At 38.8% G+C, this 27,674-nt stretch overlaps 5 protein-coding genes across 5 annotated transcripts; 4 read left to right on the forward strand and 1 right to left on the reverse strand.

Moving 5' to 3' along the window:
• LOC306748417 (uncharacterized protein) lies at positions 1-2,616 on the forward strand. Its single transcript, XM_079231582.1, has 3 exons — positions 1-138; positions 1,249-1,359; positions 1,988-2,616. The coding sequence occupies exons 1-3, from the start codon at positions 87-89 to the stop codon at positions 2,221-2,223; spliced, it is 399 nt and encodes a 132-aa protein (XP_079087708.1). The 5' UTR covers positions 1-86; the 3' UTR covers positions 2,224-2,616.
• A 4,899-nt stretch (positions 2,617-7,515) lies between these two features.
• On the forward strand, positions 7,516-10,167 carry LOC306748419 (uncharacterized protein). The gene is made up of 3 exons (XM_079231584.1): positions 7,516-7,602; positions 8,577-8,687; positions 9,580-10,167. Exons 1-3 carry the CDS (start codon positions 7,551-7,553, stop codon positions 9,798-9,800), a joined length of 384 nt encoding a protein of 127 aa, XP_079087710.1. The 5' UTR covers positions 7,516-7,550; the 3' UTR covers positions 9,801-10,167.
• A 39-nt stretch (positions 10,168-10,206) lies between these two features.
• On the forward strand, positions 10,207-11,793 carry LOC306748420 (uncharacterized protein). The gene is made up of 3 exons (XM_079231585.1): positions 10,207-10,374; positions 11,121-11,231; positions 11,535-11,793. The coding sequence occupies exons 1-3, from the start codon at positions 10,323-10,325 to the stop codon at positions 11,744-11,746; spliced, it is 375 nt and encodes a 124-aa protein (XP_079087711.1). The 5' UTR covers positions 10,207-10,322; the 3' UTR covers positions 11,747-11,793.
• Positions 11,794-13,762: 1,969 nt separating this feature from the next.
• clic1 (chloride intracellular channel 1) lies at positions 13,763-19,500 on the forward strand (the record flags this gene model as incomplete). Its single annotated transcript, XM_079231578.1, has 6 exons — positions 13,763-13,804; positions 14,941-15,050; positions 15,351-15,476; positions 15,926-16,032; positions 16,542-16,723; positions 16,857-19,500. 6 exons carry the CDS (start codon positions 13,763-13,765, stop codon positions 17,016-17,018), a joined length of 729 nt encoding a protein of 242 aa, XP_079087704.1. The 3' UTR covers positions 17,019-19,500.
• Positions 19,501-20,334: 834 nt separating this feature from the next.
• LOC306748421 (prostate stem cell antigen-like) lies at positions 20,335-22,429 on the reverse strand (the record flags this gene model as incomplete). Its single annotated transcript, XM_079231586.1, has 3 exons — positions 20,335-20,546; positions 21,574-21,693; positions 22,378-22,429. 3 exons carry the CDS (start codon positions 22,427-22,429, stop codon positions 20,335-20,337), a joined length of 384 nt encoding a protein of 127 aa, XP_079087712.1.
• Between the last annotated feature and the right edge of the window lie 5,245 nt (positions 22,430-27,674).

The raw sequence follows: 27,674 nt of genomic DNA on the forward strand, positions 1-27,674 counted from the left end.
TACCACAAGCAGCATCCGATCGGCTGAATTGAAGGATTTCCTTTTGACTTTGAGCAGAAACCAAGAACCAACACCAACACATCAAGATGGGAAAGATCATCATTGTGATCATTGCAGTTGTTGCATCTTTAATGCTGGGTAAGATGACAAATAATCAATTATTACAAAAGTATTATTGGAAAGAAAGATGTTAGTAGCAAAGACTGATCTATAACCTAGAGACTACAGTTTAAAAAGTCTCCATTTAGTTATGAGCTTTTTAAACCTACGGGATTTTGACAAATGTTGTCCACATCACAGGTGAATTCAGTTTATTATGCATAATTCAGATTAATTTAGTTTGCCCCAACCAATTCATGTGCAATATCTGCTGAGGAAAATAGTGGATCCATTAACAAATATATCCTCAAACTACTTCACCTGAAAAACTGATGATGCTTCTCCAACGTGTAGCTGAAGGAGCCAATTTTGAAATTATCTGAGAAAGACTTTCAAGGGGTCATTCAATCCAAAATATATATATTAAAAAAAGAGATACAACTCGTACTCAACCTTGGTATCAAGCTACGCAGATAGCTTTTAGATTCATGTGTCAAGAATTTCAATTAAATTTAGTTTGTGCTTCTGAAAACAATGAAGACATTACATTACAAACTAAACAATGTTTCTCACAAGAACCAATTAGTGATAAATAAACCACAAACTTTCAGAATTTTGAAAATACTATGTTTTCTTTAGGTGAACTGACTCTTATTAAATATAATAGCTATTTCATTCTTTTTCCTTCACTGATTAGCATCCTCTCACACCTGATATTCTCCTTGATTATGAAGATTCAAATCGGTATCGTTGAAATGGGTTCCTGGAGTGTCAGAGTTTGACTATTAATTCATCTCATGGAGCGGTTTGACGACCTCTTCTTGTGCCACAGTGCAGGGTGTGGTGGACCACACATTCCCCAAAGCATTGCTTGCTATGCTAATGATCATTAGCATTTTGATTACGTGGAGAGATGCATCACTGCCAATATCTGTAGTCCAACAGTGTTTGGTAAAGAAAAACACTAATACAGACTTTTGAAAACTATTTCTGTCGTAAGAGTAAAGCATATTATGGGTGAAGTTTTAGAAAGGTCTCTACACATATTATATAAGTTTATTAGATTTACTGAACCTGTTTTGAGCTAATTTGAAAGTGTTTTTTACTTCTTTCTTTTTTTAATTATTGTGCTTTTATTTGTTGTTTCAGCGGATTCCCTGACCTGCAACCAATGCAGCTATGGTCTGGCGGGCTTCTGCCTTTCCAACAGTGAAACGATTTGCACAACCAACACCAGCGTCTGCTTCACTGCAAAAACATGTAAGTCACCTTTCAATTTCCTAAACGCTCACACCCTTTCCCTTCAAATATTTTTCATTTAATTTAATTAATATCGCTTGCAAATACTGTGCCGACCAGAAACAAATAAATCAACAAGCAAACACCAGTGTTCCCAACTGCCAAACCAGCAGGCTATGTTTTTTATTCGTACTGATTCAATGTAGTGATTCCCATGTTTTGTTAATATTGATTATAAAGTGTTGTATAGAAGCTCTTTTATTAATTAAAGTACTCCAAAACAAGTGCTACATGCTGTAAGTAGTGATGTGCGCATTTTAAGTTTCATTATCAGGCAAAAAAACAAACAGGTATTTTCAGTTTTGGAGGTTTGGTTTCAGGTCAATTGAATAAGGATGGAACCAATTACTTCATCATGTTGAATTTAAAGAAAGAAAGTGTATTTAAAAGGCAGATGCACATAATTAAAGCAGCTTGGGTAAATGTGGTGCAGTAAACATGTACTATATTTCATTTTGGCAGAGTGAAAAGTATATGCAGTAACAAAATACACTCAGTACCCATAGTGTACATGAAAACTGTACTTGATTAAATGAACCATCTCCATCTCTGTAACTCTTATTAATCCAACACAACCTTTTCTCATCAGCTTTCCCATCATTCACCCTTGTGGGCTTCAACACCCAGGGTTGCCAGGAGCCTGCCGGCTGCAATGCCACCACCAACGGCACCCTGGCGGGAGCCACGTACCAGACCAAAATCGACTGTTGCAGCACAGACAATTGCAACCCCGTCCAGGTCAGCGCCGCCCCATCCACCAAGATGAGCCTCACCGCCGCCATCGGTGTAGCCGTCCTGGCCTCCATGTTGGGAAGCATTCAGTAATATGTCTAATGCTAGGCCACAAAAAAAGCTGTTCCTGGAGTTCATTTTTACTATCATAAATTATCCAGGTGAGGTCTACAAGACCAAAAGCTCATAAGTTTATAAGTATGACTATCTATGTGCCCTTGTGACACTCTTCATTTTTCATAACTCAGGTCTTGTCATGTCAGGGGTTAGTTTTTATAATGACAAGTTGCGTAAAAGCCTAAAACTACGGTCCACATTATGGAAGTTGATCAATGGAATGTTTCAGGGAAACGTTGAGCTCTTAAATCTTCCAGGCTGTGATTTTGCTTTATTTTTTTTAATCATTTTGTATTTATCCTTATGAACTACTTTGTGTGTTACTGGACAACACATTGATGTGAAAATAAAGAAACACTTTTAAAATTATCTGTTGCCTCGGCTTGCAGTTATTTTAACATCATCCATTCATTAGCTATAGAAAGGCAAAGTCCCTAATGGGACCGTATTTGGTAAATAAATATGAACGGTAGTTAACGGTGAGAGAGAAATATATTTTTGATCCTGTTTAAATTGTGCAATGAAATACATATGGTATTTGTAAATAAATAAAAAAGTATAATCAGTTTATCTCTTCAACTTGTGTTCACCACATACCTGATTCAGGCATCTAACCAAAGCCCCCTCAAAAAAAACATTGAATTCAAGATGAGGGAACCAGAATGCTGACCAGTTATCCTCCACCAGTTCAATATAGTTAGAAAAAGAATAGACATACACAGCATGGGGGTCAAAAACATGTTACCTCAATGTTATGATAGCTTTATTATGGACATTTTCAGTTTTTAGAAATGAAGCAACTACGTATCTTAAACCCAAGACTGTAGATTTGTAGGCTGCACTTGCCCAAAGTTTTTACCACATGCCTGTCTCAGCCTGTCAGCTCTGGATACAAGGAACTCAAGTAAAAAAAAATAAAGGATGATAACGCTAACCAAGCAAAATCAGCATACAAAAGTAGCCAAAGTAAGGGGTATGCTTGAAATGTCCTGCTTATGTTTGTATGAATACAAACCTAAACATTAATGAATCAATTGTATGAAAACAATATTGTTACGATATATATTGTTTTGTACAATTTAGGTATTTCAATTGTCTAGTTTAAAATCTATTCAAATGGCCAGTGGTGCCGATTAAGAGTACTTGAGCAAGTCAGGCAAGAAGGGTTGGAGCCACTCTTCTACTCTGAAGGACTGTACTGTACCTAATCTCTGTTACGGGATTGGGTCACCTCGTACAAACTTTGTTATCACTACTGCCGATGCGTATTACTGGTATAACCCCCCCTCCCATGTATAAAGATCTTGACTGTGAGTCATTGTTCCTCAAAACTAAATCCCACAGCTTCTGAAACAGCACAATCTTAACATTTTGAGAACGACCAAAACTTCTTGGTGGTATTTTTCACCTGTATAGTTGAACATCACGATGAACACATTTCTATGGAGCTGTGCAGCACTGGTTTCTCTGTTTGTAACAGGTAGGAGTTTTATCTTTATTGTATTTGGTAGGTGGAAACCAGTGTATGGGTTCTAACAAGGATCAATACAATTTTGAGCTGCTGTTAATAATCTCAAAGCCTGTGGTTGTTTCTTACTTTGTTGTGAACCTGTGAAAAAACATTGTGTAACTCTAATTGCATTTATACATTCTCAATACTGCAACTCTTTCCCAAACCTTCACAAACTAAAATGTATCATGCACATTATTACTGAACCTATTTCTGAAATTTAAATTATTTTCACAAACTCAAAGTCGTATTGACCCTCATTCAAGGTCAGTGGAATTCGTTTGTGATGTTATCTGATCACAGTGCAGGGTAAAAGTTGTAAGACATACCTGACCTCAGACAATCACAACTTCCCTGCATTTAAAAGCTCAGTACACTCAAATTACAACAAATAAATGATATATATTTTATGGCATACTTTTTGCAAAATGGAAATGTGTCTTTTTTTGCATGGATTTTGACATAACTCCCATATTTCTGCCAGTAACCAGAAACCAACACTGCAGTTTTAGTTTTGCAGGATTTTACAAAACCATAAGACAAACATACTGTTAACAGTGTTTATGGTGTGCCAGCAAGGACAAGCTGCTGCAAAAATAAATGTTTTGAGCATCACAAACATAATTTCATTCACCTGTAATGTTTCCGAGTAGAGGCAGAAATCTCACATACCTCAAAACTAACTTCAAAGTCAAACGCATGTATCCTGGATTCAATCCCACTTAAGATAACACAAGTATTCACCTTGAGAGGTTGTGAAACCAACTCAATATGTACTTTGTGATCCCGGCAGGTGCTTGTCTGATAAAGGTGTTACTAAAAGGAATCAGATATTTGTGCCTATTGATTTAACTTTCCTTCAGTCTGAGATCCCCAAACATTCTTCTTTACAATTTGCTTTTTGCTATTTGTCTCCACAGTTGATTCCCTCTCCTGTTACACCTGTGATGCGGGGATCCCCCACTCATGCTGCCGTGAGGCTTCTGTAAATTGCACCAATGCTGAGGACATATGCTACAGCACAGTTGCCAGTAAGATGATCAGCTGAATGACTCAATAATCCCTTTTGCACGATTACAAAACCGCGGCGTTACTCAGTAATAACCCATCCGCCACTGATACAAATCTGATGTTCCTTCACAACCACAGCTACATAAAAACAGAGAACAAAAATGCATTAAAACTTTATTTTTTATTCTGTTCACAATATTTGCCTCTCTGAATTGGCCTTCTGGGTGTATAAACGTGTGTTTAGTGTTACACTTTCACAGGCATGCCTTGTCAAGAGGTTGCTACGCCTGACGCAATTTAGATAATCTTAGTTTTCAGTGAGGGTTTGAAATTCCCGACATTCTTTGAATACTCCGTCACATGCTTTTGTCCTCTAAATGTCATTTTAAAGCAAATACTGACAATTTGCACTTGTTGCCAAGATCAAATGTAAAGATACTGCATATCACCATGAACTATCATGTATTATCTAAATATTATTATTGACAAGAATTGACAACTGTAGTCCAAACATGTAATTTAGTAGAATTATTTATCATAATCTTTTATTTCTTTTAAAAATATTGGGGTCACAAAACCAATTTCCCAACCCTAAAGACTCCCATTTAGATAGCTGCCATTTGTTTTGATTAATCCAAAGGTTCCATAGCCCTTTACCTACTGCCAAGGCTGTAATTGTAGTAAAAAACAACAATGTTTATCGGATGTGGAAATGAATTTCACAGAGTCAAATTCACTAAATGTAGGCATTTATTATTAGATATTTCACATGTAAAAACAATTTCACATGTATCGCATGTGAAGAAACATACATGAATTCACACATAGACACATGTACAAATCAAGACGAAAGGTAACAGAAATAACATACACAATACACAATTAAAGTGAATAATTGAATTACAGATTCATTTTATGCATGCAAATAATATGTTTAGTTACATTGTAATGTATGTAACAAAATCCAAATAAATGCAACATTTGTCTCATCTTTGCTTCCTCCAGAGTTTAGTCCCGATATCCATGAGAGGATATCCCAGAAAGGCTGCATAGAACAATCGAGCTGTGAAAATGGAAGCATCACGGATGCATTATGGAAGCATCATGGAAGCATCCTGAATGTTAACTACACCATCACCTGGAACTGCTGCAGCAGTAGCCTGTGCAACGGAGCCGCCTCCATCCAGCTGCCTCTCATCGCCGCTCTGGGCTCTGCTCTGGTGGCAGTTTGGAGCCAGTGGGCTCTTTAAAGAAGAATACAGGCAGAGGAGAGCAGGTTGCTTCACGCTTCACATTTTAGTTCTTTAATTTCTTGAGTATGCCTACAATAAGTGTTGTCCCTATGATATATAATGGAGGGATACTGGCTGCATGATATGACTCCACCATTAGTAGGTCTACATTTACTCTGCAAGCAATTGGTGGCTGTACTTTCTGTATCATGACTAAATAGATTTTGTATTGTAATTCTTATACATTATAACATGGCATTAATGTTTAAAAATCTTTCAAGACCACTGGAGTTTTGTTGTGACAGGCATCTATCTGCAACTAAATCCAAATGCTGATGATTGCAACAATAAATTATTTCCATTTCTGTTTTCTGTGTTTGTTTGGAACAAAACCTCCTCAATAATTCATCTGATGGGACATGCCAACGTAATTTCTAGGAGACAAGGTTTGGCTGTGAAACAAACAAAGAGGAAGTTAATGGTTAATAAACATGTTTGTTTTCTTGCCAAAAGTAAGATGAGAATATTGACATCACTTTCATGTGAAAGTAGTCATGGTAAATATAAAGATACCGCTAGCAGCAGGCTGGTGGTAACCAGGTTAAGAGTGGAAAACCACCTTTCCCCGCTCAAAGCATCCAACGACTCTGCAATACGTGGAAGAGGGAAAGCATCTCTGCATTTTCTTGCATTGAGTATCGGCTCACAACTACCCAGGTTAGGCAAAACTAATAATTCAATTAAAACCAAAGAAAATAAATAAATCTCCAAGTTAGAATCTCACTTCCCTTATTCAGATTTCCCCCCAACTAACAGTGTCCACAACTGCTCAGGAATCTCTCACAGCATCAATCCACCAGCACACACCGCCACATCCGGGCAAGATGGAATTCACTCGCCACACAAAGGGCAGACTCACTCAGAGGCCGCGGCTCGCCAACAGGTGCCTTTTATCACCCAATGACTGCCAGTGCACTACATTACCGATCCGGCCAAACCCTGAACGTCGGTTCCACCTGGTTACAATACCATAGAGTTGAAAGGAGAGTCTCCTTAATGCTTTAACAAATAATCCTAATATTTGTTTAGGTTTACTAAAGCGTTGTTCTCTAAGCTTTTAAAAACGAATGTGATGTTGTACAGAAGTTCACAAAGCTTCAAACACACACAAAAACACATTGCTATGTACACAAACACATACAAAGCCATTACTGAGGCTATAAATCATCATGTATTTCTTCTCTTTGTTACGTTTTTAAATATGCCTCACTCTTGTCAAACAAACCTCAGTATTATAGAGAATATACTAGCGGTTGACAAATGAAAAAATGCATTTCTTTTTTGGTATCGAGTGACCAATCCAAGCCCCTGACTCGACATAAAAGCAGATGCCCTGAGCTGGTGAAGCTCATTTGAAACTCACCCAACTCACAGACCCTCATCTGTGCTGTGGGATTATTTAACGTGTCTGTGAAAGTCTCTGTTGCGTTGAGATAATTTTCTTTGTGCCGATAACTTCTCGCTAAAACACGAATCTGTGTAAGAGTAAGATGGTGAAGTTCATCTGGGTCTGTGCAGCATTGATGGCCATGTTTGTTACAGGTAAGAGCACCAAACACAAGACAGCTTGTGTGTTGACAAAGAGGAACATTATCTGTGAACATTATCTGTGAAGTCTTCTCCTTGAAAAGGATACAAATTAACAAAAGAAATGTTTTGTATTTTTGTTAAAAACTATTTTAAGCAGACGTTGATGTCACTGAAATTATCTAAATGCTGACCGAATCACAAATGCTTTTTGTGCTGCTCGTTTGTAGGTTATATCAGTCCCTCACAAAGCTCTCATATATTCTGAAATGTTCATTAACTAAGTATGTCAATATGTTAAAATTTTAAAGTTTGTAGACCCACTTAAAGAAATAAAAAATAAAATGATTTCCAGATAAAAAAGAACGGGAAACTCCTGTTATCATCATGCAGCAATAAATAAAAGCACAAGATAAAAAAGACAAATGTGTGAGTCACAAAAATCTTTCTGCGTAATCTTTTTCCACTTAAAGCGATGCCTATGATAACGACCTCAGCCTTTCTCTCTGTCGAGTTGCTTTGTCATTCTGAAATAGAAATATGTTTTACTCACTACATTTTAAGATTGTATCAAGGAAGTACTTAAAATGTTATGCCTCTACAAAAACTGTCCAGGATCTTAATGGTGGGCTCATAGATGCTTTTGCAAGGGTTACAAATGGTAAACAATACAGATCCACTTTATTAAACTTGTAAGAGCAAGTATATCAATGATTAAAGTACCTGTGACAAATAGAGCATATCCATGTAAAGCTTATCTTTCTGCTTATATCTGGGGCTTGGTTGTATTATTGATATTATTATCAACACTCTGACAAGGATGACGACTATGATGAGACGTGATGAAGAAGATGACCTTCACACTGCATTTAGGACAGTGGGGATGTGTGTAATAGAGTTTGATCATCTGAGTTATTTTCCTCATTTGTAAAAAAATAAAAAAGGAAAAGTAATGGCTTCTCCTTCTCCTCTTTCTCTCTCGCTCGCAGGTGAGTCCCTGACCTGTAACAGCTGCAGGGTGGGCTTTGCAGGTAAATGTCTGTATCGCTCCACTGAGAACTGCGTTGACTCTCAGCCCAACTGCTACAGGGGAGAACTGGGTGAGTAACACCCAAGTGATAATCTGCTGTTCTTTTCTGTCCGTGACAATAGATGGGTGGTTCCCTGCATGAGCGTGTAACTGTTCTAAACTCAAACTATTAGACACTGCTGAAGATGAAAACCCTGTTCTGACAGTATACGGATTAAGGTGTGGCCATGTTGGCTGTTTTGCTTCACAGAGACAAAAATAACAATACCAACGTTGTTGTGTGCTGGTGAGTTTATGTGACGGTTAAGTGTAATGTGACCCATGACTGCAGCAGGCTACTGTCCGGAAACTAATACTTGGTTTGGATTCTGTCGGGAAAAGGTTGTGGTTATTTCATGTATTTCCGGAAGATCAGGTTGCTTTGCACTGAGAAGAGGACAATGGCGTGCGGAAGAATTAAACATTGTGTACATCTTTACTCCTGAAGTAATCAGGTTCCGGGAAGCCTGTGTTTATGTTTACTGTCTGTGAGTCAGTCTGCTGCTCCCATAATACGTTCACCCATTGTTGCTGTTGCTATTACACAACTCAGCACAATACCTGGCACACAAAAGCAAACAAGCCCTCTAATGCCACACACGCAGGTGAAAAGGTAATTAAAGGCCACAGGGTTAGTCATGGCCGTAGTGTACACTACGGCCATGACTAAGGTTGTGTTTAAAATTGCATAGTCCTGCGTCATTCCTCTTAACTGTCCCTTGTTGATACTCATCACCATTTGTTTGGTATTGTATCTACTTTTAGATGAGATATAGGTGAAACCACCAGAACACAAAGGTCAAATTAGCTCCAATATCAAAGCGCTGCTGATGCATTATGAATAATAACCCAATAGGTTTTTTACTGGCCAGTTTGGGTACTGGGTTACTGAGTTACTAACACCCTCTGATCTCCTCCTTTAGCCTTCAACATCAGTCGTTTTATGAACCTGCAGACTCAAGGCTGCTTGGCCTCGTCTCTCTGCAACAAAACCGAATCCGGGGCCCTCCTGACTGCCGGATACACCGTCACCAGGACCTGCTGCAGCACCGACTGCTGCAACGGAGCCGCATCCATCCAGCTCCCTCTCGCTGCTGCTTTGAGCGCCGCCCTGGTGGCCGTTTGTAGCACCTGGAGCCTTTAAAAGAAACAAAAAAAGATTTCTATTCATTACTGAGGTGTTGTTTTTGTACGCAATCATTTAAGATAGCTTTCTATTGATACTCCTATTGTCGTAGCATCTATGTCTGTAATTGTAGGGTTCGTCCAGAACACAGTATAAAAGCTCAGTGTCATAACATGTTGTGTCCATGCCAGTCGCATGAGAATTTGAAAAATATAAAATGCATCTGTAACTACCACAAAAGAATATTTGAACTGCGTGAAACCCTTTTCTGTATGATAATAATGTTAATAATTCAACTAATAAAATAAAAAAATGTATTTGTGCTCAAACTTGATGACCGTGAAATCCTCCAGGCTGTGAATGTTTGAACAGAGTTTTCAAAGACTTCCTCTTTACTTAACTGGAACACAAAACCTGATGCACCTCATTCCTGCGTGTTGCTTCTTCACTGAGTCCGACCTGAACACTTCATCTCTCTCTCAAAAGCAGTTTGAAGCCTTGAGGTGTAATTTTTTTTAAGAGGAAGCCATAGAAAGACAGATGAATACCGCTTGGAAAGCAGGGATCATCCTGAGTGTCTTCATCGCAGCAGGTATGTTAAGAATAACATCCAATGCATCAAGGTAAAAGTTAATATGAAGTGAGGATTTATGAATAACTATAACTATGCCTTGATTCACTATAATTATTATTGTTGTAGAATAAAATGTCTTTTATGTTATTTTTTCATATAAACATGCTTTCATTTATCTCACCACGATACCAAGTATGATTTCCATGTCTTTCCAACACTGTATTGGATGACAACTGTTCTCAAAAGAAATGGATTGTACTGAGGTTCATTACTTTCGTCCTTGCGATAAAGAAAGATGAGTTATATTAATTGCCGTTTGTGATTACGTCTCAGGTGGTTTCACTGCAGCTTAATGACAATAAGTCTGGGTCAAAGGTCTCATCAATTCCCTCTGATCTATCAGGGTATTCCTGTTTATGTTGTGTGGAGGTTGTGTGTGTTTTAAGAGCTTCCTGAATTGTAATATCTGTTCAGGAAGGATTTTACTAAAGAAAGAGAAATAAAAGTAGCCCATATATTTATTCAACTGTCCTAAAAATATATCAGATTTACTGGAAGTCACTGCACGCCCACCTGTAAAACAATAAATCAACTTACATTTCATAAAAGTCAGACATGACACGTAATTGATGACCTCTAGAGGTGCTGGTGGAGGAACCAGAAACTAGCACAGATTCCAGGTTGAACTCTGAGAAGTTGCTGAGTGACATCCTTTACTGTTAATCTGATAATCACATATTTTCACTATTCTCTCCCTTCAACAGCACAATGCCTGAACTGTCGTCAGTGCGCTATTGGTATATTTGGGACGTGTCTGTTCGGAAAAGATGTCCAATGCAATAATTCAACTGAGAGCTGCTTCCGCGGAGAAGCACGTAAGGAAACCGCCACAACACTCTGGATATACTGTGAATACACTACAAGGGTTGACATGTGGAAATAAACAATAAAATAAGACATAATTAAATGACCAAACTAATCAAATTATGACTAATGACTAATGGGTTCAAATGTTTCCTGGCAAGTGAGAAAATGTTGTCTACTGAGGAAGTTGGTGTGATACAAACAAAAGCTCCAGAATATGATATTGTAGTACGAACATATATTGGAAGGTCAAACCCCTCTGTAGTGAGGTTTTAACATTTGTTGGCATCATCTTTTGTTTCCAATCCTCCCAGAGTTCAATGCCACAGGGTCGTTGACCCTGCACATCCGCGGCTGCCTGGACTCAGACCTGTGTGGGAACACTATAAGCGGCAGCTTCCTGGGTGCTGGTTACACCAGCAGTTTCGAGTGTTGCACAACAGACCTGTGTAACGGAGTCGCCTCGGTCCAGCTCTCTCTGACTGCGGCCCTCTGTGCTGCCACCCTGTCCTTCCTCATGCAATGAAGAGATCCTTTTAACAAATCCAAAAAGCATCAATTAAATACATCATGAATCAATCACCTGTTTTTTTGCCTTGTGTCATCATCATCCGAAAATACAGATTCAGGTCAATAGCCATGCATCGAAGATAATGAGGTCATATCTTCAATATATATCTATACAAGGTTGAATTTGAAAACTTCAACCTGGCAGTGTGGAGAGAGTTTGGTGAAACCTTTTATCTTAATTTTGGGAGACAGAATAGCAGTACTTTATTCTTTGTTCCCTAACTATTTATTTAAAATGTGAATGGCATGATAAGCTGTTATTGTCCACAGAGACACACAACAGGTTTGTGTGCGGTCTATTGTTTTCTCCATAGATGACCTGACTATTAAAATAAGACACTCTGCCTGGAGAGTAAGTTGGCGCTGCACAATTTAGATCTCAATCATATTAAAGTGTGATAAGATAGTTGCACCCACTTATTCCCAAACCCCCAATTGTTTTAATAACATTAAAGTATATGCCACTTAAATATGCTAGTAAAATAAACCAAAAGAATACGTCGATCATTATTTTTCCTTTATTTGATTGAGTACATTTTACATTTCTTGTCTACTTGTTCAGCCAGAGTGGAAGTTCATTCTTGATGGAAACAGTTTGACCAATAAATAAATAAAATAGAAAAAATTAAATCTTCAGATCAAAATGAACAAAACTAAAAACTGAACTGAAAACTGGAACGGAATAAAAAAGCTAGTAAGTCGCCCATATGTTAAGATTATGGTCAATGAGCTCTTATTTGTTTGTGTTTGGTAAAATAATCATGCAACTTAATCCATCCCAACAAAGAAACATTTTGCGATGACAAAACCTTGCGCGAGTTGTTTTCTTCACATTGAAAAATACAAATAAAAAAGTGTTAAATATAACTAAACTATCTTCAAACTGTCGCTGTAAGTTCCCCAATGACTCCTGGGGCGGTCTGGATCTTGGGCATCCATGACAGGGAACACACTGTATCTGAATCAAGGCTTTGACAACCAGTGTTAAATGCCCATTGGACTGACCCTTATAATATTGATTTCCAGATTTTGGATCAGATTTAGAGCAGCAAGCAAAGTAAAGCTCAATAGCTCCCTCTACTGGCTCTTTACTGTACAGCACAGACTCTTTAAACAAAACATCCACGTAGCCTATATTTCGTTTCAGAGTAGCAGATTCTCTATAAGTCACTGATACCACTGTCTGCAACAACTTTGTGTTTCCGTGACATGTGGGCGGTAAACGAGGATTTCACCATGAAAACGTGTTTGCATCCACTCACTGGAAAACTCACGCGCGTCCTTCCGCAAGATGAAGCGCATTTATAAGCAGTGTATAATGCAAAAACTCTCTAAACTCATTGGATAGTTAGACTAAGACATCAGTTTGAGATATGTTTTACATTTTGGGGAGAAAAACCTCCAGGAAGTTATAATGTTTAAAATAAAACCAGTTAAATGTAAATACTATAGTCTTTTTAATCTTCTTCTTCTCCGCCACCCCGCGCTTCTTCTTTTTGTCACTGTCGGTCTTGAACGCCTCTTTATTTGCTGAAAAAGCTCAACCCGTCATGTAGCAGGAAATGGAGGAGCTGTAATGATGATGATGGTGATGATGAGGAGGAGTGTGTCGCTGCAGCGGACTGGAGGCAGCAGAACTGGGAGGGGAAACGACCAGCAGGCGGCTTCAAGCGACAGCGACAACTTTAGACATTTTGTAGGTAGCCTCTACAGACTTAAAACAAGATAAAACAAGTGGTATGTTGCGCTTTAAAGAGGCGGCGGGGTTCTTTGTTTGTCGTGTTTGTGAAGCTGCTACAATGTTTATCTGCTCATTTACTCCTTTGGGGCTCGGAGCGGAAGATGGGCTCGGCTGCCCGAGTCTCCAACTCGTTATTGCTTCGTTTAGCAACTTTGGCTTAAATTTGAACGTCTTGTGTTTTTCTCTTTCAAAGAAACAAGCTTTCGGGGTCTCGTGCAGCAGCAGGTGAGGATGAGCGACGCGAATCCGCCCAAAGTTGAACTTTTTGTCAAGGTAAGTGATTGAATGATGCCCCCTCACCCACCCACCCACCCCAAAAAATAAAAAGTGACGACACGGCGACGTTATGTGCCATTAACTTGTGTAACGGGCACATACGGTGTCGTCTGAGGTTTCATATCTTATCGTCTCCTCAGCATTATCACTGTGTCGTTATTAATGTGTCGTTTATAACATATCTCCACACGGGGACACAAAGTCACCTTGTGCGCATTAAATCACATTACAGCTGTGCCATGTCGGATATGAGACCACCTCTGCTGACTCGCCGGGTTTATGGCCTCAGTGGCAGTGAGAATAATCTAATTAAATGTACGTTAACTTCATAGGCAGGCGTCTTGAATCTATATTTAGTGGCGTTAGTGTGTCAAGCGGGCTAATCTCATTTTCTTTGAGCCCGAAACTCAATACAACCAAATATGGCTTCCCCTCATGTCCTCCACACACGTTTAACATAATGATTCCTCTGTGTGAACATGTGCACCAGCCTCCACCTTTTTCTTCTCAATTCAGGGGTGAAAGATGTCCTTGTAACTTCTCTAAATCCATGTTTCTAGTCGGCCTCTTCCATGACACTTGATACCCCTTAATTAACAGAATGGGCTACATCTCCCAAGTATAGCTTCGCATTGGCTTTGGTAACAGAAAGTAAGTGGCTTCCTGTTTTATTTGAATGGTAGGGTTTATTCTATATTCTGTTCATGCCACAATACAAACCCTTGAATGAGACGTAGAATGGCTGAACATGAAATACGGCTTCCTGCAGCCACACAAAGAACATTTTAAAAAGCTGTACGGTCATTTCCTGAGCAGACTATAAGCAAGATGTAATTATACTACACACGTTGAGCAGACAAAATGAGAGTTTAAAAACTTTACAATCAATTTATATTGTCAAATCATATTGATTGCTCTGTTTTAAATTAAACAAATAGATACTTGCCGCTGACTTTATACATAGAGGGTGAAAACTTATTTTACTTTAGTTTTTGTTTTTCACATCAAAAAAAGGCAAAAACAAAGTAATGGCCCCCATATGTGCCTCTACTTTGCACTGCTACTACATATGACAAATACACCAACAAGTATATGAAAAACATGAGATGATATGAAATGTGTTTGTGCCACAGGCAGGGAGTGATGGTCAGAACATCGGCAACTGTCCCTTCTCCCAGCGTATCTTCATGGTGCTGTGGCTGAAAGGAGTCACCTTCGATGTTACCACAGTGGATATGAAGAGGTGAAAACACTGTGTGTGTGTGTGTGTGTGTGTGTGTGTGTGTGTGTGTGTGTGTGTGTGTGTGTGTGTGCAGTTAAGGAACAAGGGGGCATTTCATTCAGATATTGAGTGTGAGAAGATATAAAGCTCTTCTGACAGCGGAGGAAGTCCTGAGTTACAAACATGAGTCCTTTCCTGTGGTTTCGTATGTTTTGTCCTTTCCATCTTTTTCCGTTTTCTTCCATCCTTTTCCTGCCGTTTAACCCTCTATCTCTTCACTGCTGGATGACGTTTCTATATTTTTTTTCATCCACCTTTTAGAAAGCCAGACATCTTGAAGGACCTGGCTCCGGGAGCCCAGCCTCCCTTCCTGCTTTATGGCAGCGAAGTGAAAACGGACACCAACCAGATTGAGGAGTTCCTGGAGGATAATCTCTGCCCTCCAAAGTAATCACTCCATGCATCTGTTTTACAAATGTTTTATTTTGGTCCTTTTAGAGCTGAAACAATTAGTCAGTTGACAGAAGATCAGTTATCATCGTCCTTTTTCATTTTCTATCTTCAGCTTCTCAATTGTGAGGAATTGCTGCGTTTCCTTGTTTTTTGTGTTTGTAAATTGAATATTTTTGGACTTTGTTGGACAAAAAAAACAATTTAAGATATCATCTTGGGCTTTAGGAGACTCTAAAATGAATCTGACATTTTAAAACTAAACATTGAATGGATTAATCGAAAACAATCGTTAGTTGTAGCCCTACTTTTTTAGCTTGCCTCCTACTTTTTTTTTTACTTTGTCAGAAATCTTCTTGGCCTTTCACATTTCATTAATGTGAATTTCTGTTTGCAATGTGATGTGATTTAAATGTGACTCTTTATTGATCTCTCTGCCTGTAAAGGTATCCCCGTCTGGCTGCTCGTAACCCAGAGTCCAACACAGCAGGCATGGATGTTTTCTCCAAATTCTCTGCTTATGTAAAGAACTCAATCCCTAAGAACAACGAAAGTAAGTAGATCTAACATTTTAATTAAGTGTGAGTCTTTTTAATGGAATAAAAGGATTTGCTTCATCCAGACTTATATTTTGAATAGACCCCGCCCCTGTTTTGATTTTGGAGGTGTTTTCTGTGACAAGTACTGCTGAGCTTCTTCTGTCTTTATCTGATGGACAGAAAACCAGCAGGGACCGTCCGAGTTAATAACATTACGGTCTGAGCTTTTCTTCCTCGGTGCAAACGGGTCACCTGCTGCCTTTTGTGTTTAGTCACACAGAAGGTGTGACTAAACACACCTTCTGTGTGTTTGGGGAGAAAACTGTGGGTTTTATTGAATCTACTTGCTTATTTCTTCAAATGAAACACACACTATCATTTCAGCCATTTTAATGAATACAAAATAATTGCATTTGTCTGAAACGGCTCCGCTTTGCTATAGTCTATTTTGGAGGAACAAACTGTCTCTTTAGCTTGATTTAAACACTGTATTTTAATATTGTCTGGGTGTACATGTGCTCAGATCTAGAGAAAAGCCTCCTCAAAGCTCTGAAGAAGCTGGATGACTACCTCGGCTCCCCTCTTCCTGACGAGATCGACGAGAATAGCACTGATGAGCTCACTTCCTCGTCCCGCCCCTTCCTGGACGGCCAAGAGCTTACTCTGGCTGACTGCAACTTGCTGCCTAAGCTCCACATTGTGAAGGTAATCTTCAGTGCTTTAAGCTGTGCAGCGTGGGGGCCCCCGGGATGAATAGATAACAATGTTGACTGCATGTGTTTAGTCTGAAACTGAAGGCTTACGTCCAGCACGTTTCTCTCTCTTTTCCCCTCTCTAGGTGGGGTCTTTAAAATACCGAAACTTCAGCATCCCTGAGTCTCTGTCAAACCTCTGGAGGTACCTGAACGCATCGTACGCCAGGCAGGAATTTACCTCCACCTGCCCTATTGACGACGAGGTGCACTTTGCCTACTCCTGTGTAGCTAAAGCTCTCAAGTAGGAGCACAACAGGATGCATAAGTAGTAAATACACCTGCACAAAAAAACACACATTTGCTCACCTGCACACACCAAGCATTCACTCTGCCAGCAACTCGGTCGACCTGTTTCTCAAGAGCCTTCCCTTGCATCCTTCTTCACAGCTTTAAAAGTTACGTTGGAGTATTCTGACGAGTCAATATAGCTGGTTTACTACCATCAGATTATACACCGGGGTTTGTTTAAAAGAGGTTTGTTCAGGTAGTTGTCCTGCTTTTAGTTTTCCACATGGATCAGTTCACTTCAGGAGGAAAACAAGGAAGCAAAGGAGTCATATAAGCTGATGTAAAAACAAACACATGCACACACACAAAGAGTCGGCTGTTTCACTGGACATTTACCTCCTGGAGAAATGAATGATTGCTCACATTGCTTGCAGGCTCACACACACACACACACACACACACACACACACACACATACACACACACACATGCAGTACACACTTAAAACTACAGACTTGCATGTGTACAGTTTCACCATCAGTAGATACACATTGTAAAGTTGTTTCTTGTTCCCTTCTTGATGTTTTCTCCATTATATCTTTGTATTTTGGGATGTACTTATCCGACACAAAGCTGCCTACCAGATCAAACTTTTACTCGTACCGTGCAAGCCTCACACAGACTGATCCAACTTGTTTTTTTTCAGTCTTGGTATTAAGGAAGCAGACTCATGCGTACCATTGCCAGCTCAACTGCCAAAGTGATGTGATTTGTCTGTAATCACATGGCTTCACATTTAATTTTTTCATTGCTAGGGTGACAAGGCTTGAACAGTTGGGGTTTTATTCATATGTTTTTATTAAATAACCTCAGAAAGGAAGTGAGGTGCTTTTCTTCTGTGGCCTGCAGACCAGGTCTCGCTTTTTTTGGACGGCAGAGTTGTACAGAGACAGGAAACCATTTCAATAGACTCGGGCTTCCTCTTTCTGCGCTCCCACAGCAGGCACTAAGGATTATTCCAGATTACCAAACGTGTTTGTGATCCACTGCCAATCTCTTGCAAACAGTTTATTTTGTTCTGCCCGACATGTATGAAGGATCCTTTTTAGTGTTGTATAAAAGACTGAGCTCAGGTTGTGAGTGTATTAAAGTTGCTGTGGATGAAGAAGTTAAAAGCTGAAAGCACTTATACTACTTCCTCTGGTAGCTCATAGCTCAAGACCTGTTCTGCCTCGTGTTTCTCATGAGGCAAAAAAATAAGAATAAACAGAAGGAAGTTCAATGTTAACAAGATATGCATGTTTAAAATAAAAACTGCACTTGCAGCAATATTGTCCTGAAAATTCTCCAATTACTTAAAATGTTCAAAATGGCACTAAAACATAGTGGAATGGCATACAGTTTGGTAAGAAACATATATTTGTATTGCACCACAGATAGGACACGCCCTTTTTCGTGAAAGATATTCACTATCATGTCACCGAGTGCAACAATGTGGCTCACTCATGCCTTTCTGGCTCAAGCAATGTTTTGTTTTATTTATGGGAAATGTTGACAATTAGAAACATTTGTACCAGCACTAGACTTACCCTTGAATTAAAAACCTTGTATATTGAGTGATTTCAGGCTCGTAAAAGAGATTTGAAATGAAACCGCTGGGAAGAACTGGAACCAATAAGAACACGTCTTGTTACATGTGTGTTTTGTTCATCACAGCAACTCTGCAAAAGAACATTTATGGAGGCTGTTTGCAATTAAGACTTAAAATATATAGTATGCTTGTTGTGAGCTGAAGATTGCATCATTAAGCATCAAGGTGAAGCTCTTTCGAAATATTTTTTACCTAAGTGCAATTTAAGCCTTTTGAAAAGACAAGCTTGTCCAGTGGGAGCACAGTTAGTTATTTTTCTACATGGTTTTAGTTACATCCTTCTTCTGAGATGTAATACAAGTGTTGATCAAAGAGGTAATACTGTATATTTTACATTGGCTGAATGGTTGTGGATTTAATCTATTTTCTAAATATGGAACAACATTTAAAGGGACTGTGTCTGAATCATTTCAGTATTTTACTATTTCTAAAGTGTGGAAGAGTTTTTCACTTCTTACTGTCAGACAGAATTTCAGGGACCATTTAACTTGATATATTCATTCAAATGTTATCTTCAGATTTTGTTTTCCACTTCACTGTTTAGCTAAGCAAATCTTCCTTTCATGTATTTTCTTTATGAAACTCATATTTAGTTTTTTACTTTGTTTCCTACCCCTATGAATTCCCCTACAAATATTGTAACCTTTTTTTGTGTCTTTTTTTCATGTCGTCACTAACTCACTGAAAAGTCCACAGGATCAAAACAAACAGTGGTGTGTTAACTGAACCAGTAGATTACGATAACCAATGAAGTCCATCATACTAATAGCACAGCTGAAATGTATTTTGTTCTTAAAAGTCCTTACAAAGACACATTTATTAATATCCCAATAAAGAAATATCTTGATAATAAATCCATTTACAAATGTGTTTTTATTTGTTACGGTGGATAACACAAGTAGTATGCTCAAAGCTTAGAAAGCAATGATTGTAAGCATGTTGTCAGTACAGTAAGTTAAACAATATATAATATATACACATACAAAGCAAACACACATCAAATAGAGCACAAATACAAAGAAGGCATCTCTTCAGGGTAGATTAAGTTTTTTAGCTTTCTTATTATGTCATCATTAATGTCATTTGGAGATGCATGCCCAAACTAAATATATATATTTTGAATTTCAAACCTCAAGATCCATTTTGTATCTTTCCTGGAGCTTTCGCCTATTTGACATGAAAATATGAACCTTCAAATTGAGACTGTTTGAGAGTATTTGAGTGATTTCTTATCCATGTTGGTTATGAAAGTTCAAGGTTCATTCTTGACATTGGAAACAGAAGTTGATAAACCAGTCTAACTTCAATTCAGTAGCTGTTCTGGAGCTTCCCGTCATATCGCATGACCTTCATCCGTTTCCAAAATGTTTAGAACAATTTAACTACAAAGACAACATGGGCAACACAAATATGATATACTGATGATCTGGAACAGTGAAATTGGTTTTAAACAATATATATTTTGATATTGTCTCTTATTTTTTTCAGTACCATAGTGTGGTATTTGCATTTGTTTTTGTACGCCACTTCACATAAATGTCAGACAATATGAGCCAGTTCATCACTCGAACAACATGTTCCCTGTTAATTTGTTAAACCTTCTGTCTTGCCTATGAGTGCACATCTTTCCCAGGCATCTTACATCGCCATGATTTGGTGTGAAGCTTTGACCCCTGTGACCTTCAGGCCAGCAGCAGAGCGAGTGCAGGCAGCAGGCCTAGAGCGGCTCCTCTCCACTGGAGGGCAGCAAAGGACGTGGCCCCGTTACAAAGGTCTGTATCGCAGCAGACGTTGGTATAGTTGAAGTAGAGGCCTGAGGCGTATTTCTGTCCGCTCACGCCACACTGGGACGGGACTGCACAGCTCTTCTCGTACATCGTCACTTGTAGCGCGCCTACGAGAGAAGGGAGGTTTATTTTGGTGCTCGTTGACAACTGCCCGAGCATTTAGAAGTTAACCTGCATGTGAAAAGGAAAAAGGGCTTTAGGAGACACAGTGAACGTTTCGCTCCACCCACGAAGCCCAGAAAGCTATTTTTAGAGATAATTTGATGGCATCACGGGCATCAGTGATCTGTCACCGGCCTGATGAGATCTGAGATCTGATCTCAGTCATTATTTTTCTTTTGTCTCGTTTGTTTTTTACTCTTGTGGAGGTGAGATGGGTTCAGGGCTCTGAAAACCAATCACAATTTTTATTTTAGAATCCATAGAAACAACACGCAGAGCTCAGCCTACATATTATGACAATCAATGTTTCATTTTTTATTTATTTTTTGCTCCAAAAGCTACCTAGACAATTTTGTTATTTTAACATCTGTTTTTGTTCCAGATTTAGGAGCTTTCTGGGTTTTTCTCAGCAAACCTAGATTTATTTAAACCTACGTTTCTTGAGTTATACAGATAACTCAATAAACGTACTTCTCAGAACTGGTCCTCCATATCCAGGATTTATAATAAAACTGTAACTGTGACACTTACTGTAAATGACATATATTAGGAGAACAGTGAATGAATTGTAAGGACAAAAAGGACTTCAATATTTACAGTTCTTCAGATGTGAGTCTAAACAGCCTTAACTAAAGATGATAGTTAGCACTTTAACTTAATAGTCATTGTTTCTCTTCAAATCCAAAACAAAACTGTCCTAATACATATAGTATGCACGGTTGTACGCTTCTAAAATCTGTTCCCACACAATGTACGGACGGTACAATGAGGCTTTGTTTGCCAATTTGTGACCATCCTGCCCTAGATTCTCAGAAATAATCCCATCTACACATAAATAAACTCTCTTTCTCTCTCTCTCTCTCTCTCTCTCTCTCTCTCTCTCTCTCTCTCTCTCTCACACACACACACACACACACACACACACACACACACACACACACACACACAGAGAGAGATCGATCTGGATCTCACCTCGTTTCCCCATAGCAGTGCTGGACAGGCAGCGCTGTCCGACCGGACACTCTTGTGGAAACTTAAAGCAGTCCAGAGGAGAGATGGCTGGGAATAGACAGGTGTAGCAGCTCAAACAGGCTGAAGGAGACGATGGAGAGAAAAGGACAAAGAAACTTACTGTGATCATTATTTAAGAGTTGTAATGTTGTTATAATGCTGCATTGGCTGATAACAGATAACAATACATTACGATAGGGATTCTTAAATTTGTCTAGCAAAAGAAAAAAACAGTTCGAGCAACTACAAGGAACTTTTATTTTGTGTATATTTTTGCAGCCCCTGTGGACAAAAGCAGCAGTGTTTCTATGGGCGCCACTCCTGTCGAAAAGATGCAAAAATGTTATATCTCTGAAGACAAATCTCCTGCTGCTTCATTTCAACTGGCACTACACGCTGCAAAACTTTACCTGTGAAGATGTGAACATAGAAACTGGTGACGGGCATTAAGGAAAAACTGTCTAGAAATATCAAATCTTCTTTTCTGATGGTCAAGTACCACAAAGACACTGTGCAGACATCAATTTATTGTTGATAAACTAATATTGTCCAATATATGGGCTGGACGATGGCAAGACATTCTGCAAATTGAAAAAGAATTATAATCTTTGATCATTCCTAAAATCATTCCAGTTATATGGACATTTCAGTGTGAATATATATAGATCTATATATAGATATATATCTATATATAGATCTATATATAGATCTATATCTATATATAGATCTATATATACATTCTCTCAAATGAACTGAACTTCATACCTGCCAAAGGGAGACAACACAGGAGTACAATCACAAGTTGTGAACCAGACATGATGCTTCTAGTAAAAAGTCCTTTAAATTGTTTTCAGTTAACGATTCCAGCACGTACAAAAGTCCCCGCCTTGGTGCGTTGCAGCTCGCTCATCAAACTAAATACTGATAGTCTACGTCCCACAACTCAGTCCGGAATCAAATTTTGCTTGTGAGCTCACACCCTCCGTCTTTTAATCCCGTTTTCCTTTCTATTAGGAGGATGAAGATGGCACCACCTCAAATGTAGTTTAGATCGTCAGCACCTTTAGGTCACCTGAAGAATAGTTCACTCTGTTCTCGTCCTCTATCTTCGTCTTGAAGACATATGTTACTCAGGCAGTCGGTGTCTCCTCCCTGAACCAAATTTAATTTGGAGCAGTAATTATGATCAGCTGACAGTGAAAGACAGTCTGAGAATGAGATTTAGGTTTTGCATTTGGTTGGTGTTCATGTTTATATTGCACGAAGCGACACAACAAGAAGTGAGTTTAATACAGCTGAATGAGATGACCTCTGACCTCAAAGAAAATGAGGTAGAAGTATTGAATGAGTAGTTTTATTTAGAGAAACATAACTTTATGTATGTCATCTAGAGGTAAGCTGAACACTTGAAAGTACTGGTGTTGGTCATTTTGAGCGTCAAAAACTTCCCCTCTTGCCTTCTGGTGATTTACTTTTTTTAGTCAATAGATGGTGGAAATGTTTCAATGCATGTACAGGAAAACAAAAAATTCAGGCGCCAGTTGACAATTCAAAATATAAAAATATATGATGTCGTAAGGCTATATATATGTTTTTATCCTGTAGATATGCTACTCATTTAATGTGTTCCCTGTTAGTAAACATTAATGTAACAGGATTTACTCATCTCTCCTCTCTTGTATGTGGAAGTAACCTCTTTACATGTGCATATACAGTGTTTTATCACACATTTTTGTCATTATATTATGTCAATGATACATTAATTAATTTTACTTGATAAACTCTTATTAATATTATAAGATATATTCAGCAGCTGATGTTCCAAACTTGGAAAGATGGAAAATGAGTTGAAAATTCTGTCTGATATTAGGCAAACTGCTCTCACCGATCTTGCAGGAAATATTTATCTTATATTATTTGTCAAAATAAGACATTAGGTGTTTATGCATTGCGTATGTGTGCATGAGACAGCAGCTAGGAAGCTGCTACGAAGTCACAAAGGACAGCACTAAAGTCAGCACAGAGCAGAAAGAGTCAGCATCTTAGAAAGAGAAGGAAACAGCGTGTCAGAGACAGAGTCAGTGAGATGGAGAGCGAGGCCGTTTAACTGAATTATCCTTTAGGGTGTAATGGGAGACATGAGGACAGCGTGCAGGACGGTCTGCTGACAGCAGTCTTGTGATGCATGAGCCAAGCAGGCTCAGACTGAATAAGCAGTTTACCCGTTGATTAATAACAGCACACAGCCAAAAAGCCTGGAAATAAAGTCCCTTAAAATGTTGACAGATCAGTTTTCACAACGGCTTTTATTTCATTTCTTTTGTTTGTGTGCTTTAATCTGGATGATGGGATGTACACTGAAATAGTCAGTGGGCTAGGACCAGTCATAAAGAATGTATGACACAAAGTGTGTGTGTGTGTGTGTGTGTGTGTGTGTGTGTGTGTGTGTGTGTGTGTGTGTGTGTGTGTGTGTGTGTGTGTGTGTGTGTGTTTGTGTGTGTGTGTGTTGACTGGCAGATTTTTTGGACTCACTTACTCAGGGAATTTGCAAAGATCCTGCAAAATGGAACTTTAAATGTTTGATCAAATTATTTTATCTCCATATTTCAGCGTAGCATGAGCTAAGAAATACTACTTGTTTGAAAGTTCATGTATAGGCACTTCTTTTACAGTTTGTATTGAATATGTTTGATATGTTGGAAATGTTTGTGTTGTAAAATAACGCATTTAAAGCAACCAACAATTTTGATATAATGATTGAAAAAAATACAAAAACTGACTGATATATACAGTTGTTGTGTATTGCCTCTTTCTAAATTCTACAAAAATGTAGTCCATGTGTGCGATCTGTATTACAATAGATGAGGTGCGGGGGCAAAGGTTGTATGTCTTTCACTGTTTTTAAAGAGAATGTATAAACTTGCTGATCCTGTATTTGACATGTTTTATGTGCTGGCTGAAGGATCTCAGTGAACAGATGGTATTCTTTAATCCTGTCTGTGCCAACATCATTTTGACCCACATTTCAGGAAAAGCCAGATTATTATTTTTTGGTCGTGTCACACAGACAGGAAACCGACATCAACGGTGGCTCTGGGATACAGCATACACGGAGGATGAGGAAAACAGCCTAGTCAAATAAATACACTGTGAAGCTGATGAGGTCAATGCAGGATGGGAAGGATAATTACACATCAGATAGTCCAGGTTTGTATTTAGATACAACCTGACCTTCCATAAACAATGCTTCAGGATTAAGGGGAGACTAGGAGTCCTAGAAAATCTCAGAAGTTCTCCAATCCATTATTCATCAATGTCTCAAATACAAGGGAATGGTATCGAGTAGGTTTTATGTGGCAGAAGTAGGGATTTCATCAGTTGGGCCTTCATGCTTGACTTTCTGGAATTTGTCAATAATTAGACCAGCTATTGTTCAGTCAAACGGCTGATTGTTACTCTAATTTGATGTTATACCCATTAAGTTATCAACACTAGTTACAGTTGTCTGTAATCCCCAAGGGGCAGAGTTTTGATTTCAAAGGTGGGGGAGGAGAGACAGTTATTAGATCAGGATAGAATCCTCAAAAGGGGTTTTGTTTTTATGAAACGGCTACCATAGGTCAAACTATACACAACCATGTTTTTTTCATAATGTTGATGATGATGGGTGTAACCAAAATATTTCATACAGCAAAAAGTAAGTTGATCAATATATTTTCGGGACATTTATTTGGCACCCAATACTATGTCATTTTAAATCATTTAAAACACAAACTATACTATGATATTTTTTATGATGATCTGTATTTTATTAATTTATGGCATATTCATGGGAGACTCTATGACATTTCCTATGGCGTACTATATTTTTTTGACTTTTTCAGGACATTCTGTGCTAGGACATTTCCTATGAAATCGGCCTATATCAATAATTGTTCATGAAATACTATACTATGAAATAGTTTAAGACAATATTGTGGAATAAAATACTATGATATTTTTTATAAAATACGGTGTCATTATTTTTTATGGCAAACCAAACTGTGATATTATTGTTATTATATTATATTATATTTATGACACACTATGTACTATGACATTTTGATGAAATACTATACTAAGACATGTTCATGACATAATATGCTCTGACTTTCTTTATGACTTTGTTTTATAGCATACCATACTGTGACCTTTTTATGACCTTTTTATGACATACATGACATGACTTCTTTCTTGACAATTTGTGGCAGACTATATGTTGACATTTTCTATGAGATACCATACAATTACTAGTTGTTTTTTTTTTAAGAAAAACGGTGACATCTTTGTGCCATAAAAAGTGGAGGGTCCAATATGTCTTTAAAAACGTGTGTCTGATTTATCCTTAGACCAAAGAAGAGATACTTTTACTCCAAACTTCAACATATACTGTTCCCCTTGGGATGTTGCTCTCAACATTATTGACAACCAATACAATGCTCCAATCAACGATGATTGAATCCGGACAGGACGTGTGGGGGATGGGGGGCCTGATGAAAGGGAGGTGTGTCAAACCAAACTAAGATACGCAAAGAACACCGGAAACCGAGCGATTTGTTTAAAGGAATAAGAGCATGGTCCCTAAAACTAGTACGTATAACCTCAATGCATATAACGCGTTGTTGTTTTTGGCTTAATCACTACTGTGTTTGTCTTATAATACATCAGCAATGCAATTTGATGAAGAGAGATTTGTTGTGATTTTGATGAGATGACAACACAGCGCAAAACTCCGGATTCCTCGCCTCCTTCTTATTTTGAAATGCTTAACCGGAAATGATCACGCTCCCAGTCGATAGCTTGACTTGACATGATGCTTAGTTAGTTGGTCCGTAGAGAAAGACACGGGAGAATAACGGGAACTGGTGGGTCGGTTTTGGAAATTAAATCAAACGAGACAAAAAAAACGCAGCCGAGCGCACGCGCGGACACAATCAGGTGAGATATGAAATCCACACGTGTGACGTTATTTGTTATTTGTTGCAACTTCTGGGAGTGTTCGGGATAGTTTCCCCCATGAGAGAGACGTGGAGCCGTCATCACCAGAAGTAATGCTGGCTGTGAACTGTTGACGTTATTTGGACTGCGGGGCGCGCGCGCGCTCCTGCAGCCTTTTCTGGACTTGTCCATATCCATATTCATTACTGCCGCTGGAGAACTCGCGGCGACGCAGTCTAAGGACACATTTGAACTGTTAACTGTGATTTCACAGCCTGAACTTGCAGGGAAGTCTTCTTAAAACACATATCTTCGCGCTGCCTCGTAGCAAAAGCAAAATAATATCAAAGCTCAGCACTTGTTGCATAAGTTATGATCCAGATTTCGGAAACATCCTGTGTGGAAGTCCCTTTTCTGCAGCCTCACAGTGGGCGGCTGCTGCGAGGTACAGGGGAGATGATGAAAGGGCAATTGTCCCAAATCCAGCCCACTGCCCAAACATGGAAAGGCTTTGCAGCATATTGCAGAAGAATGTTTCCTTTCAATCTCGCCTTGGACAATGCTGCTTTTTTAATTCTGCAGACCTTGAATGGTTTTTCGGTGATAATGTGTCCTACAAACTAACAATCGCAACGTTTCACATTTGTTGCAATTCTGTAGGGCCGTGCCTTTTGGGAACCTCCATAGTAATGTCATAGATATTGACCTATTTCGTGGCCTTGGGGTATTTGTGTCCCACAAGAGATGGGATTTGTTTCATTGTGGGTTTGTTGACGTGTCCATCTCCCTCCTTCTCAGGCTGGGATCTTCTGCTTCCACTTCCTGGCATCTGCCGAGGTATAGGACTAGCCGGTGGAGTACTGGAACGAAAGAAGAAGCGGAGAGACGGGGACGAAGATGCTCTCCGCGTTCCTCGTGGACAACTTGATCCACCATTAGCTCAATTTAAAACTTCATCTGGTGTTATTGCTCTTCAAGACTACACTGTGAAGAAGTTGATAACTCGCATCCTCTTTGCTTGTCTTCATACTCAACTTGTTGGCATCTTTGCAGAACACCAACACTAGTTATAGTTCATTGATATC

The sequence above is a fragment of the Taurulus bubalis genome, assembly GCF_910589615.1.
Source record: "Taurulus bubalis genome assembly, chromosome: 16".
NCBI classification, from domain to species: Eukaryota; Metazoa; Chordata; class Actinopteri; order Perciformes; family Cottidae; genus Taurulus; species Taurulus bubalis.

Coding starts and splice junctions, on each gene's coding strand:
- LOC306748417 (XM_079231582.1), top strand. CDS start 87: ATGGGAAAGATCATCATTGTGATCATTGCAGTTGTTGCATCTTTAATG. Junction 139..1,248: donor TGTTGCATCTTTAATGCTGG/GTAAGATGACAA, acceptor TTGTTGTTTCAG/CGGATTCCCTGACCTGCAAC. Junction 1,360..1,987: donor CTGCTTCACTGCAAAAACAT/GTAAGTCACCTT, acceptor TTTTCTCATCAG/CTTTCCCATCATTCACCCTT.
- LOC306748420 (XM_079231585.1), top strand. CDS start 10,323: ATGAATACCGCTTGGAAAGCAGGGATCATCCTGAGTGTCTTCATCGCA. Junction 10,375..11,120: donor GAGTGTCTTCATCGCAGCAG/GTATGTTAAGAA, acceptor TCCCTTCAACAG/CACAATGCCTGAACTGTCGT. Junction 11,232..11,534: donor CTGCTTCCGCGGAGAAGCAC/GTAAGGAAACCG, acceptor CAATCCTCCCAG/AGTTCAATGCCACAGGGTCG.
- LOC306748419 (XM_079231584.1), top strand. CDS start 7,551: ATGGTGAAGTTCATCTGGGTCTGTGCAGCATTGATGGCCATGTTTGTT. Junction 7,603..8,576: donor GATGGCCATGTTTGTTACAG/GTAAGAGCACCA, acceptor TCTCGCTCGCAG/GTGAGTCCCTGACCTGTAAC. Junction 8,688..9,579: donor CTGCTACAGGGGAGAACTGG/GTGAGTAACACC, acceptor CTCCTCCTTTAG/CCTTCAACATCAGTCGTTTT.